Source organism: Carlito syrichta, unplaced genomic scaffold, assembly GCF_000164805.1.
Source record: "Carlito syrichta isolate Samal-C Ts95f unplaced genomic scaffold, Tarsius_syrichta-2.0.1 Scaffold306601, whole genome shotgun sequence".
NCBI classification, from domain to species: domain Eukaryota; kingdom Metazoa; phylum Chordata; class Mammalia; order Primates; family Tarsiidae; genus Carlito; species Carlito syrichta.
The window spans coordinates 77,985-93,566 of record NW_007250697.1 but is presented as its reverse complement, the minus strand read 5'-3'; the positions used below and the strand labels follow the sequence as shown (position 1 = coordinate 93,566).

At 35.0% G+C, this 15,582-nt stretch overlaps 1 protein-coding gene across 1 annotated transcript in view; it reads left to right on the top strand.

Annotated features, from left to right (window-relative positions):
* LOC103265498 (rab GTPase-activating protein 1-like) overlaps window positions 1-15,582 on the top strand; it is a gene marked incomplete at its 3' end in the record, with an annotated part of 153,526 nt that overhangs the window by 76,344 nt on the left and 61,600 nt on the right. Inside the window, exon 4 of the mRNA XM_008063156.1 lies at window positions 13,970-14,180. Coding sequence (XP_008061347.1) covers window positions 13,970-14,180 — 211 coding nt within the window. The remainder of the gene's footprint in view (window positions 1-13,969; window positions 14,181-15,582) is intronic.

Here is a 15,582-nt window from a genome sequence, read left to right as displayed (position 1 = left end):
GTGAACATTTTAAGATAAAAAATAGAGAATCCTATTAGCTTTGTTCAGACTTTCAGTTTTGGATGAGAGTTTCCACTTTGGTTCTTATGTTTCTTCCCGTGTCTCCGCCTATAAAATCAAGTCTCAGTTTTCCTTGGGAACAGCAACTATGTCTGGGTCCTCACTTTACTCTTATTACTTGGTACATGTGAGGGCTTCAATAAATACTTATTGAACAAATGAATAAATTCCTGGGCATTAGAGAATTGTGTAATGGACATGTCTTTCATATGATGTGCTTTTTGACTACACTTTTATTAAAAATTATAAAAGTTGCTAAAACTTCTAAGTAAAATACTATATCAACCCTATCATGTATAAATTGATGTCTGTACATGAATGTGTAGGAATTATGCTTTGAATACCAGCTTATAAGTTATGATGCTTTTGAATGCAAGAAAAATAAAACCAAAACCAACTCCCACTTCAACTGGCTTACATATTAGAGGTGTAGTTTGACCTGGACTCTGATGGCATTTTTTTGGGTAAACTCCTTCGCTGGGTCTTCTCTCTATGTCACCTTTTCCTAGCTGGCTTCCTTCGTGCTTTTAATATGGCTACTAGCAGAAATTGGTAGGCAAGGCTAGGAGATCTGTTCATGCCTGGTGGCAAAGAGAAAGGCTTCATTCTTTTATCAGTTGAACAAAAGATCCGAGTTTCACTCTGATTGGACCAACAGAACCATTTTCTAGTTGTCAAGGAAATGACTTGAACTGATAGATGCAGGCCTGGTTTACATTCAGACCCCTCAATAAGTTACTCTGGTAGAGGGTATGGGGTTATACTGATCAACTGAGGGAACTCATGATCCATTTCTGAATCTTGATACAGTGTAAATATAGGTATGATGAAATGTGTTGAAATATGTGTAGGGAATGTAACCGCAGTGCTTGCCATAGCAAGGGTAGTTGAGCATTGAAAAATCTATCAGTGTGATTTACCTCATAAAGTGATGAAAAGAGAAAAAAAATCAATAGATATAGAACAGACATTAGATAAAAATCAAGGTACACATACAAAGTTCTTGGCAAACTAAGAATAGAAGGAAACTTACTTAACCAGATAAATGATATCTATCAGAATCTTGTGTTATATTTTATGTTGAAATTTTAAGTGCATTATCAGTAAGATACACCTAAACAGGAACAGGACATGATAGCCATCTTCATAGCTCTTTGACATTGTACAGAAGAATCCACTCAGTGTAAGACTACAGGAAAAAGAAATGAGGTACTGATATGGTTTTTTCATGTCAGCCTGGGCTTTGAGAATGTCAGCTCACTGGTTTGGCCAGCTGAGCCCAGAGGTGGTCACCTCCATGGACTGGCAAGCCAAGCCCTGAGAGTATTGCCGATTCTGTAGGCTGGCAAGCCTAGCCCCAGGAATGTTGGGTCTAATGGGCTGGCAGGAGTGTCTCAGCCACCAGAAATGTCTCAGCTTTGGAGTCTCACCTTTTTCTAGCAGTTCTCCTGGTTCAGCTAGCTCCATTCTCTGGCAAGCCAGCCTCTGGGATGCATGGCTCCTTTTGTAGCTGTTCAGGTCAGTGTTCTTGCCCAGGAGTAATGAGGGGCATGAATGGTTACAAAGTTGAGAAAGTAATATTTATTGAGAGGACAGAAAAAGCTCCCACAGTGGAATGGGACCTGAGGGGGTTGCTAATTTGGAGCTGAAACTTGGTGCTTATGTAGCCCTAAAACCAAGGCGATTAGCTAGCACTTGCTATGAGCTTATTGGTCAGCACAAGCTGTGCTGATTGGTCAGTACTGAAGACCAATTGGCAGGAGGTAGGGGCTTAATGGTGAACTGATTGGTTAGCACTTGCCAGCGAGCTGATTGGTTGTTTTTCCATCTCAGTGGTGGGTACTTAAGCTCTAGCTTGAGACTTGTAAGGAGCTTATTTACCAACGTGAGTGTATGGGCTAGAGAGGCCTGCCAGAAATTTGCTCTATTGACCCACCCTGTCTGCCTAGCTTTTCTCTGGCTATCTCCTGTCTCTCTATGGTGAATAGAAAGAAAGTGGAGGCTGAGTGCAGTGGCTCAAGCCTGTAGTTCTAGCACTTTGCGAGGCCAAGGCAAGAGGATTGCCTGAGCCCTGGGTTTGGGACCAGCCTGGGCAACATGGTGAGACCTTGTCTTAAAGAAAGAAAGAAAGAAAGAAAGAAAGAAAGAAAGAAGGAAGGAAGGAAGGAAGGAAGGAAGGGAGGAAGGAAGGAAGGAAGGAAGGAAGGAAGGAAGGAAGGAGAGAAAAAAATTGTCACAGCTTGTAAAATATTTAAGGAAGTGAATGGACAGGAAGGTTAACAGCAATAATAGAAAGTAAAAATTCCATTCACAAAACCAGCAAACATAGTAGATATCAAGGAAGAAAGAAAATTTTATGTAAAACTTTAATAAGGAAAATTATAAAATATTATTAAAGGAAATGAACATTTGGATGAATGGGGAAAGAGACCATACTGATTCCTAGAGGGAAGATTCAACCTTGAAAAGATGTCATAAATCTCCACACTCATCTTAAATTTTTGTGTGGTAATTGCAAATTTTCAATTATTTTTATAAACTTATTCTAAAATATATCTGAACAAGTAGAAGTACTTGGGTAGCTAAGATAATTCTTAAAATGAATGCCAGTTATTAAGATACACTACAAAGTTACAGTGATTAAACCAGTGTAGTATGACTTGTCATAAAATTGAAGCACTTAAACAGATACCAGAAACAGATCTATGTATATGAAGGAATTTGGTATATGACAGAATTAGTTTCATATGTCAATGGGGAAATTATAGATATTCAATAAATGGTGTTAAGGCAATTGCTTCTTTGAATTGAATAAAATAAAATTAGGTTACTAACTTATACACAAAAATTATTCATAGTAAATCAAATATTTAAATATGAAAAATAAGCCTGGGAGAAGAAAACATTTGAGAATATTTTTGTAATTGTCAGGGTAGGAAAGGCCAAACCAGAAAAGGAAAAGATGGTTACATTGTAGTGTATAAAATTTAAAATCTTCTGAATGAGAAAGGTCCTATAATAAATTTGACAGGTTGGGAGAAGAGATTTTCAATGTGTCAGTGGGGTTTGGGTGTCTCCATGCCTACCCTCTGGTTTGTTGATTTGCAAGAAAGACTCACAGGTCTCAGCATGTGGTTGTGCTCATGGCTAGATTTAAGTTCAAGGGGATGTAAGTCACATACACACACGCCAAAAAATGTATACACATTTTGAGTGATGTTATCTATGTATTACTTTTCGAAGTTGAATTATGGTAGCAATGTGCAGTATGACATTTGCTCAACCATACTTCTGCCATTTTCTTTGACCATCCTGCCTGTTGCATGGTGATACTAGCATTCAGTTGATTAATGCCATCTTTTGAGCAAAACATCATACTTAAATCGTATGTACATTTTTTTTGACACCTGTGTGTGTGTGTAATTAAGAGATACAATATTGGAAAGAAACATTACAAATTATCAATTTTTATTAGTTCTTGATTGAGACTACATGGGAGATTAAATTATTCATTGTGCTTTGCTTTATCTTTTAATTTTTTTTTTTTTTGAATCAGAGTCTCACTCCATCACCCAGGCTGGAGTGCAGTGGCATGCCCCTGGCCACTCCAGCATTGACCTGCTGGGCTCAGGCGATCCTTCCGCCTCAGCCTTCCAAATAGCCGGAACTACAGGTGCGCGCTGCCATGCCCGGCTAATTTTTTATTTATTGTAGAGATGAGGTCTTGCCAAGTTGCCTGGACTGGTTTCGAACCTGCGGGCTCAGGCAGTCTAATTGCCTTGGCCTCCCAAAGTGCTGGGATTACAGGTTGAGCCACTGAGCCCAGCCTATTTTTAAATTTCTTAATCCCCACCCCTTATAAAAAATTCAAAGTATATATGTATCAAAATTCATAGAATTAAGTTATTTTTTGGTTAATAATATTTGTTGCAATAAATTATTCTCTTCCATGACTTGAGAGAATAGGATTCCTTTTTTGAGCATATTCTGTAAGGACTATGTATTGTGTACCTTTTCATTTTTTAAAAATGTGTCTTTCACTGAATATCTTAGTGGGTAAAAATAATTTCCTTTGCTTTACAAGTGAGTTTTGTTTTTGGTATTTTTTCTTATATATATTTTCACTTACATTTTCAATGAAAGGTTACTTCTGCATTTTCACAGTTGCAGTTAACACATTTTTTTACTAACAGAATTATTGTAATTGGTTTGAAATGACAGCTAACTTTAATGTCAAGGAATTGTCTGGAAACTATCTAAGGTAGTCTTTCTAAACTGAACATTAAATATATACAGTATATTGTTTGCCAGTTATAAAACTAGATAGATGAGAGCCTTTGCGTAAACATTTTGATAACTTGTTTTTTGTTATTTGGTAATCTTATATCCTGACCACTCGGATTTACATCTAACAGGAGATCTTTGCTGGTTTACTGCTATTTGCCAAAATACTGTTGGATACAGAGATGTGTCTTCTCTGTTATGGTCTTTCTGTGGGAAATGACATCTTTCAATAGGAAAATGGGTGAATTAAATATTTCTGCTATTTGCCTGCTTAACTCAGGATTTCCACCTGTCATAAACCAATAGTTACCAATTAGTTTTGTCTTCATGAAAGTGAAGTAATGAAACATTTAGTTATGGATAGGATAGAGTCCAGATGGTGCCTGGGATGACATGTACTTGCCATAATAAGTTGCCCTAAAATTTTTCATTTATTTAGTGCTTAATTACTTTGATATATATTGGGTATCCAGTCTTTTAGATATTCTTAATTAGTGCTGGGAATAAAAAATATAGAACAGTTCCTTACCTTCAAGAGCTGATCTGCTATATAATTAGGAACAGACTAAGGGCCGGGCTCAGTGGCTCAGCCTGTAATCCCAGCACTTTGGGAAGCCAAGGTGAGTGGATAGCCTGATCCTGAGGGTTTGAGACCAGCCCAGGCAACTTTGGGAGACCTTGTCTCTACAATAAATCAAAAAGAGTTAGCCAGGCACGGCAGTGCGTGCCTGTAGTTCCTGCTGCTTGGAAAGCTGAGGCAGAAGGCTCGCCTGAGCTCAGCAGGTCGATACTGGGGTGGCCGTGAGTGTGCCATTGTACTCCAGCCTGGGCGATGGAGTGAGACTCCAACTCAAAAAAAAGAACAGACCAAGAACTACACATTGCTAGTAATTCATCCTATTTTTAGACCTTGACAGAAGTTAAGACATGATATGGAACTCAGACCTTAGTTTGAACCCCAATCTCTACTTTTCTCTGACTGTAAGACCTGAGACCAGTTACTTAACCTCTCTAAGGCTCAGTTTCTTCATCTATATAGTAGCGATAAAAATAGAATTTATATCACAGATATGCTAGAGGACAAATGACTTCATTGATATAAAGTATTCTTTAAAATTATTTTCACAAAGTAAGTACCTAGTAAATTATTTATCATCATTATCGTTGTTATCATTATCAATAGTAGTATATTGGAAACTTGAACTAGAAAATAAAAGTTACATAAAATTATAGGTCCAAACTCAATAATTGCAACATATCTGCTTAAAATAGACTTGGGGCAGGATATAGGCCTGTTGTCTGTTGTCTCCACTGAAACACCTTGGTGGAATTCCTGGATTTCTATAAAGCAATGTTCTTTGAAAAGCATTGGATTCTCTTATGCTACTGATTAAGTAGCTGAAACCCGGAATAATTTAAGTGACTTTCTCAGGCTTGCATAGCTATTTTGAGGAAGAAATGCATTAGAATCAGTTCTTTCTGTAATAGAATAAACTCATTGCATATATTAAGAAAAACTTGGCATATTAAAAATAGCCCAGCTTTACCTTTCTTTCAGAAAACATTTTTTCTTGCAGTAATGCTGTACAAATTCAGCTTAATATATTTTATTTTTCCAATGTCATTTAAAATAAGTTCAAAAATTTATTAAATAGTGCTTTGGTTTAGCTTTTTTAGTCAGTTTAATTATTTTGAGATTTGTCTATGTTGATGCATGTATCAAAAGTTCATTTTATAATTGCTGGGTAGTATTCCATTTTGTGAATATATCATGTTGAGGTCGGTTTGGGTTGTTTCCAGTTTTTGGCTATTACAAATAAAACTCTATGAACATTTGTAAATAGGTATTTTATGGATATATGCTTTAATTTTTCTTGGTTGAATACTTAGAACTGGAGTGGCTGGGTCATACTGTACTATACATTTAACTTTTAGGAACTGCCACACTGTTTTCCAAAGTGGTTGTGCCATTTTACATTGCCATTAGAAGTGAATGAGAGTTTCAGTTGTTCCACATACTTGATAACATTTGATATGGTCATGATTTTTAAGTTTTAGCCATTTTAATAAGTGTATACACTTATAGTGGTTCTCATGGCTTTATACTATACACTTATAGTGGTTCTCATGGCTTTAATTTGTATTTCCCTAATGATGTTGAACATTTTCCCACCTGTTATTTACCATCAATATATCTTCTTTGGTGAAATATCTTAGCATTTTCCCACATGTTATTTACCATCAATATGACTTCTTTGGTGAAATGTCTATTCAGATATTTTTCCTAGTTTTATATTGACTTGTTTATTTTCTTATTATTAAATTTTGAGATTTTTTATATGTTTTATATAAAAGTCCATTGTGAAATATGTAATTTGCTATTTTTTCCCCCAGTCTGTGGCTTGTCTTTTCATTCTCTTAGTGGTGTCTTTTAACAGAAGAAGTTCCTAATTTTGATGAAATTCAACTAATCAGTTATTTCTGTTATGGATTATACTTTTGATGTCATAGCTAAGAAATCTTTGCTTAACCCAAGATCACAAAGATTTTCTCATGTGTTTTCTTCTAAAAGTTTCACAGGTTTAGATTTTAAATTTGGGTTAACAATCTATTTTAAGTAACCTTTTAAAAAAAAATAAGGTAGGAAATATGAGTCACCATTCTTTCTTAAAAAGAAATTATGATGTTCAGTAGTTTCATTGTTTATTTGTTGAAAAGGCAATTCTTTCTCCATTGAATGTCCTTTATGTCTTTTTACAAAATCTATTGACCATATATGTGTGGGACTATTGCTGGACTTTCTATTTTGTTTCATTTCTCTATATTTCTATATTTTGTACCCTTGTCCTTTGTCAGTACCATACTGTTTTAATGACTGTAGTTTTATAGTAAATCTTAAAATCAGGCAACATATGTCCTCTTTGTTCTTTTTCCAAATGATTTTGGCTATTGTGTTTCTTCTGGCTTTTTATAAAAAGTGTGAACTCACTTTGTTAGTATAATAAATTTCTTCTAGGAATATGATTGAGATTATTTGAATCTGTAGAATAGTTTTGGGAGAACTGACATCTTAACAATACTGAATCTTCTAATCCTATGAATACCATATGTCTATTTATGTTTTTAGTCTTAGGTTTCTTTCATTAGTGACTTGTTTTTGCATCATTGGTCCTGCATGTAGATTTATACCTAGATATGTATTTTTGGTGTTTTTGTAAATGGTACTGTTTTTTAAATCTAGATTTCCTATTGTTTATTGCCAGTATATAGAAATATAATTATTTTTGTGTATTGACCTTGAATCCTGTGACATTGAAAAACTCACTTCTTAGTTCTAGTAACTTTTTTGCATATTCCTTGGGATTTCGTAATTAAACAAGTATGTTTTCTGTCTATAGAACAATTGCACATCTTCTTTTCCCATCTTGTGTAGTTTTTATTTCTTTTTCTTACCTTATTGCATTGGCCAGGCCAGGGATGATACTGAATGGGAGTAGTGAGAGCAGATTTTTTTGCCTTGTATGCTGTTAGGGTGAAAATACCCAGTCTTAGCCTGGCTCGGTGGCTCAGCCTGTAATCCCAGCACTTTGGGAGGCTGAGGTGAGTGGATTGCCTGAGCCCACGGGTTCGAGACCCACCTGGGCAACTTGGTGAGACCTCATCTCCATAATAAATCAAAAACTAGCCAGGCGTGGTAGCGCGTGCCTGTAGTTCCAGCTACTTGAAAGGCTGAGGCGGAAGGATCCCTGGAACCCAGCAGGTTGAGGCTGCAGTGACTGGGAGCGGCCACTGCATTCCAGTCTGGGTGACAGAGTGAGACTACAACTCAAAAAAAAAAAAAAAGAAAAGAAAATACCCAGTCTTTCACAATGAAGCATTAGTTTAAGGTCTTTTGTAAATGCTCTATAGCCTATTCCCTTCAATTCCGACTTTGCTGAAAATTTTTATATGACTAGATATTGAATTTTGTCAGATGCCTTTTCTTTGTCAATTGATATGGTTATATGTTTTATTTTCTTCTTTAGATAGGTAGTATGTTTAATTACATTAGATGCTGAACCAGGCTTACATTCCCAGGAAAAACTCCACTTGTTTGTGTTGCATTATCATTTTCATAGATTGAGGTATTCAATTAATTAATATTTTGTTGGGGTTTTTACTTTATGAAAAGTAGTGTTTTGTGGTTTTCTTGTACTGTCTTTGATTTTCGTAATAGAGTAATGCTGACTTCATAAGTTGGGAAATGTTTTATTCTATTTCTGAAAGCAATTGCATATAATTTTTATGGTTTTCCCTTAAGTATTTGATAGAATTTGTTATTTAAACTATCTTGGCCTTGAGTTTTATTTGTTGGAAAGTTTTAAATTACTAATTCAGATTATTTAATAAACATAAGACCTTTCAGTAATCATTTCTTCTTGAGTGAAATTTGGTGTTTTCATTCATGGAGGAATTGGTCTCTTTTACCTAAGTATAAGCATAGAGTTGTTTGTAATATTCTCTTATTCTCCTTTTAATGTCTGCCAGGTATGTATTAGTATTCCCTCTTTTATTCCTAATATTGGTCGTTTAATCTCTTCTCTTTTTTTTAATCAGTCAGGCTAGAAGCTGGTCACTTTCATTCATCTTTTTAAAGACCTGGCTTTTTCTTTCATTGTTTTTTTTTTCTTTCCTCTAATTTTTAGTCTCGATGAAAATACTTCATTATTTTCTTCATTTTACTTTCTTTTCTTTTTTTTCTCTTTTTTTGGTGGGAAAGCAGAATTTATTTAGAGGACAGAAAAGCTCCCAGAGTGGGAGGGGACCTGAGAGGGTTGCCCCATCTTACTTTTTTTAGGGTTAATTTCTTTTTCTTTCTTAATCTCTTAAAATGGACACCTATATTATTAATGTTAGTGCTTCCTTTTACAATATGCATATTTAATGCTATAAGTTTCAGAACTACTTTAGCTGCATTCCATAGATTTTTATATGTTATATTTTTATTTTCATTCAGTTCAAAATATTTTCTAATTTCTTTGGAGACTTTCTCTTTGACCTGTGAAGTATTTAGAAGTGTGTTATTCTTTTATTCATTTCTAGTTTATAGAAATTAGTATGGTTGTTTTATAGCTACCATATTATTATGTATTTTCTGATCATTTTCTGTTTTTTGTTTGTGCCTCTGAATTTTTTTGAGCATTTTTCAGTGTTTTGTTTTGATTTATTAGTATCATTTCAACTTTTTTTAGTGTATGCTATAAGTTACAGTGTGTACGTCTAACTTTTCACAATCTAGTTTTTTTAACCACTTAAAGTAAAATGTGGAAACATTAAAACCGTATATGTTCCTTTTCCCCACCTTTTTTATGTTGACCTATGCACTGCATTTACATATATTGAAAAATCCCACAGACAGTGTAATGTATTTTGCTTTCAACAGTCATACATATTTTAAAGAATTTATGAGGAGAAAAATGAATATATTATATTTGCCAGTTATTTGCAATTTCTGTTGTTCTTTTTTCACTCTTGAAGTTCTAGATTGCCCCATATTATTTTGTCTTCAGTCGGAAGAACTTCCTGTATCATTTCTTTTAGAGCACATCTGCTTATGCTAAATTTTTCACATTCTTTTTTTGAAAATGTCTTTGCTTTTATTGCTGATGTATATTTTTGCTGATATACAATACTGAATTGATAGTTCTTTGACCGCTTTAAAGATATTGTTCTAGAGTCATCTCATTGCCATTGTTTCTGATGAGAAATCTACAATCATTTGAATCATTGTTCCCCTATTTGTAATGTGCTATTTTTTTTCGGACTACTTTCAGTACTATTTCATTATCTTTTGCTTTTCAGCAGTTTATCTTTGAGTTTATCTTTTTTGAAGTTCACTGAGGTTACTGAATCTATAAATTTATATCTTTAACCTAATTTGGGAAGTTTTTGCCCATTATTTCTTGGTAATTGTTTTCTGGACTAATCTCTTTCTCTTTTCCTTCTGGGTCTCAATTGGCAAAACTGTTAGACATTTCCATACTGTTTTACAATTTCTTAGTCTCTTTTCATTGTTTTTTGATTCTTTTTTCTTTTTGTTCCTCAGTTTGTATACTTTCTGTTGACCTATGTTCGAGTTCACTGACTCTCTACTCTGTTATCTCCATTCTGCTGAGTTCATCTAGTGAATGTTGAATTTTAAGTATTGTTTTTTTCTGTTCTTAAATTTACATTGGTTCATTTTAAGTTTTCTGTTTCCTTATTGATAACATTGGTATTTTCATTTATTTCAGGTGTGCTCACTTTTGTACTATACAATTTTAAAGTATTTGTCTGATAATCCCAACAACTGGGACATCTTAGGGTTGGTATCTGTTGATTATTTTTTTCCCTTGAGAATTGATTGCCCTTTTATATTTTTTGTTCACTGCGTAATTTACTTTTCCCCATTTTTTTTTTTAATCTTATATTTTGAAACTCTTTTTTTATTAAAATCCTCTGAATATTTTGGTTTTGTTTTATTTTAGCAGACAGTACACCTTGGTATGTCCAGACTACATTTCCTGTCCTGGTCTGGTTCCAGAATCAATTCAGTTCTCAAAACATTTGCTCTGCTTTCTCAGTCTGTTACATACAACATGGCAGGGAACCCAAGGCTTGTGTTAGTGCATACACAGAAGTAGAGGAGTATCTTCCTCAGTTTTTTCCTTTCTGGGATTTCCCCATACTCTCTGACTTCCTCGGGCCCATTTTCTTTCTCCTGGGTAGAAAGACAGGTTTTGCTCTTAAGAGTTTTTGCTTCTTTGTAGTGTTGTGCAGAATCACATGTCTGGAGTCAACTTTAGGACAAAGTGATAAGAGAAAAAATATTGGAGATTTCCTTTTCCATTTTTGGACCATGGGGGCATCCTTGCTTGGGTATTTTAACTATTGAAACAGGATTTTTTCCCCTAGATGATAGGTGCTTTCAGCACAGCTACCACAACTACAGCCATTCCATGACTGGGGTTGGCCTTGTGGTAGAAGTAGGAGAGACAAGCAAAACAAAGCAAAACAAAACAAAGAAGTCATGATTTCCCAGATACTCTGGTTTTCTTTTCTTTTCTTTTTTTGAGTTGGAGTCTCACTTTGTCACCCAGGCTGGGGTGCAGTGGCATGCTCATGGCCACCCCAGTGTCGACCTGCTGGGCTTAGGTGAGCCTTCTGGCTCAGCCTTCCAAGTTGCCAGAACTATAGGTGCACTACCACACCCGGCTAATTTTTTATTTATTGTAGAGATGTTTTGCCAAATTGCGCGGACTGGTCTTAAACCTGCGGGCTCGGCAATCCACTCGCCTTGGCCTCCCAAAGTGTGGGCCACTCAACCCGGCCCACTCTGGTTTTCAAGAACTCCTTTTTCTGTTCCTTGGTCAAAAAGATTGAATTTCTGTCACAGTTTTGTTGTTCACTGCACAGTTGTGCAACTTGGGCAACCCACAGGTCAAATCTGGGAGATGAAGATAGAAAAAAAAAGAAAAGTCAACACTGTAGCAGAAATTCTTCAAGTTTTGACCTCCCTCTCCAATCTGCCTGTTATTGTTTACTTTTTTAAAGAACTATTCAGGTAGTTACTAACACATATGTTACAAACTCTACAAAATATTATTATTGTTTCACTTTAGTCTGTTTTATTTTGAAGACATTGAAAAGCAAGGTAAAAGTCTTCACCTCATATTTATAATTTTTGGTGTTATTCAGTTTCCTCTGATATCATTTTCCTCTAGCTCAAAGAACTTCCTTTAACATTCTTTTTTTTTCTTCTGCAGTTTAGAATTTTGCTTCAGATCTTGTAATTTTCAGCTCTAGAATTTATTTTTTTCATGTCTTTCATTTTTCTTCTTGTTTTGCTAGGCATTTTTCCTTAAATCCTTGTTCATGTTTTTAATAGTTATTGTAAAAGCTTTGTCTGCCAATTTTATCATGTCACTTTTGAATCCATTTCTGTACTGTCTTATATTTGGGTCTATAAGAGTTTATATCATGGGTTACACAGGTTTGTAAAATAGTTATTTCCTCAAACAGCTTTTTGGTTTTGGGCCCCTCTTTTCTCCTCTTTATTTTATTTTCTCTAAGGCCTATCATCTTGTACCTGTTATTTTTTTTAGACTCCAGTTACACGTATATCACTCGAACTACTTTATCTACCTATGCTTGTCAGTCACTGAATCATGGTTTTTCCATAGGACCTGGCAAGTAACTGGTTGCTATGTAAATGCTTGTTAAATTACAAAAGTGCTTAATAACCTTTGAACATATAGCATAATACGGGACATAATTTAAACATATTAAAATGTATTTATAGTTTTTTATTTATCTCTTTTGAAATATAGTGCACTGAACTGACTCCAAAGGGAGAAAAACATGTTTTACTGACTGAAGAACATGGTAGATGAAGTAGTTCATTTTGAATGGCTTTAATTTCTCAATGAAAATGTCAGTGGTGAAGTTGCATATTCTAGTACAGTACTTAGGAACTGGAGTGGGGAGGTTTGAAATAGCTTCCTGAATTATTTATTAAAATACTGTGTGAGGAATCTGGTAATGAGTATTTGAACATGCTACAGGATCTAGTTCAAGAGAGACAGCTATGCTTGCTTTTGTGCAGCATGGAGTTTGTTTTTTATTGATATGAGATGTAATATTTTATCATTGTTTCTTTTTACTTAGGAAGTTAGGCTGCTTAATAAATACGGTACCGTGAAGAAGCTTTGCAGTCAAGAGGAACTTTTACCTGATTTTACTTTTATTTAATTCTTATTATTTTTATGCTAATTTATAATGTCTTTCGTGTAGTTTTATTTTCCTTGTTGTTCCATACCACTTGAACTGCCTCCTTTTGTTTTTTTAATTTTTTCTTATATCTGAAGAATTTATAGCTAAGTAGAATAATATTTTGAGTGATTTAAAAGTGCAAAGAGGCCAGCTTTGGAACTCTGAATTAAGACTTAGGGTTAACAATAAAATAAATGAAAATGCAGAGAGACCTGTTACCTCTCTCCCCTCAAAAAATCCAGAATACGTTTATCTGACAAGTAATAGATGACTCTTCAGGAGAATGCAGATTTTAATCAATTGAAGTTTTAGTACATAGCACAAGTAAGAAGAGCACTGGGCTTATTCTCCAAAGCAATGTCTCTACGAGGAAAAGTGATAGGAGAGGATGGAGCGATGGAAGGGGAGGTAAAGGTGCATTAACTGCATATAGAGGAGCAGTCTCAGCGGCACAGACAGTGGGTCATCATGCTAGCACATGGGTCATGTGATGGTAACGAAACTATAGCCCCTCCCGGGGTGGAGACTTCAGCATGATAATGAGGAAAGTTGGCTCAGGTTCATCTACAAGTTATTGGGATTGGAAGCTGGTTTTAAATGACTAGGTGACCATATTCCACGCAGGATTTGGGAAAAAACAAGCTGCAAGGTAGGAGGTTGTAAAATAGGCTGATTGTTCAAGTTAATTAAATTCCCGTACTCCCTGAAGATCCTTCCTGTCTGCTTACAGACCTAAATTTTGTTTGAATTATTTCATTTATTTCTGGGCATTCGGCAAAATTATACTGTGATGTTTTGCACTGTCCTTTGAGAGTTTCTTTTGTTTTTTCTTTAGAAATTTCTACACCTGGACCATCTTCTCCAAGTGGACTACCTGAAGAAGACAGTGTTTTATTTAACAAACTAACCTACTTAGGATGTATGAAGGTTTCCTCCCCACGTAATGAAGTGGAGGCTTTACGGGCAATGGCAACCATGAAATCTTCCAGTCAGTATCCCTTTCCTGTTACTCTTTATGTGCCAAATGTTCCAGAAGGTTCTGTGAGGTAAGCTCTAATTGTTCTAACCTATGAATTCACTTACACTCTGTAGATATGCAAAGCAAGCATTATATTTAAGCTTAGATTGTGTTCACTGTTTGAAAAGGGCATTTGTAAAATTATGCTTAGAATATTTTAAATAGAAACAAAACTGTAAAGATCTTGTAATCTGTATTTCTCTATTCTGAAGGAACACAAAAAACTGCCTTCAGCTTGTCATGTAACAATGGTTCAAAAAACTAGAGGGAGACCTAGATTTTAAGTTTTTAGCATTAAATTGGAAAGAAGCAAAATGGCTATTTTTCCTCTTATTCCTAATTAGGAATAATACATAATGTCATCTGAACCTCGAATTTCTTTAACTGTAAATCAGATAATGTTTTTTTCCTACATTCAACTTTCCAGTGACCTCAAATCACACTTGTGGTTCTATTCAAAATTTTCATCATATCTGGCCACTTCTGACCTACTCTAACTTGGTTGTCTTCTTCCCCTCTTCTTCCTTTCTTTTCCCTTCTCTCCCTTCCTCTTGTCTTAATCCCATTGGGCTGCTATAACAAACTGCCATAGACTGGGTGGTTTATAAACAACAGATATTTTTCACACTTCTGGTGTCTGGAAATTCCTAGATGAAAGCTCCAGCACATTTGTTGTCTGGTGAAAGCCTGCTTCCTGATTCATGTCTCCTAGTATGGATGAAGGGAATGAGAGAGCTCTCTGGGATCCTTTTATAAGGCGTTAATCCCATTCTGAAGTCTCTTCTTTTTCCCTCTTATCTCCTTCTTTCTTCATCAAAAGAAGATAAAGAGTTTGTCTATGTATATGTTTGTAAGATTTGCAAGAATATAAATATATTCTTTCCCTCTCTTTATTCACTGTGTCACTGTCATGTTAGACTCTTTATTCTTTCTCAAATGGCTTATCAGTCACATATTGTACCTCAGGAGGAGGTATGCATATGCTGTTTCCTCTGCCTAAGTCATCTTTCCCTGGTTTTCCAATGACTTGTCCATTACTCCTCAGTTTTTCCTCAATAAATGTTTTGTCATAAGACTTTTTTGATCACTCTCTCTTTCCTATGCTTGTCTTTTTTTTTTCCTTCATAGCACTTTTCTTTGATTTGATGTTACATTTATATTTATGACTAGACTTTAGGGATGGGTGATATAGATTTTACCAGGCAACGTACTTGGCTTTGGAGTAAATGAGTTGGATTAGTATTGGAAACACAAGAAAGAATAAATTGTCCGAAGAAAATGAAAAATCTTGTGTGTGTGTGTGTGTATGTGTGTGTATACGATTTGCATTAATATGAAAATAATATTTTCTCTTGCATTAGTGCTAGTTTAGTTTATGATTTTAAGATAGTGATGTTTATGTCATTTATTGGTATAGTAAAACAGTTTTT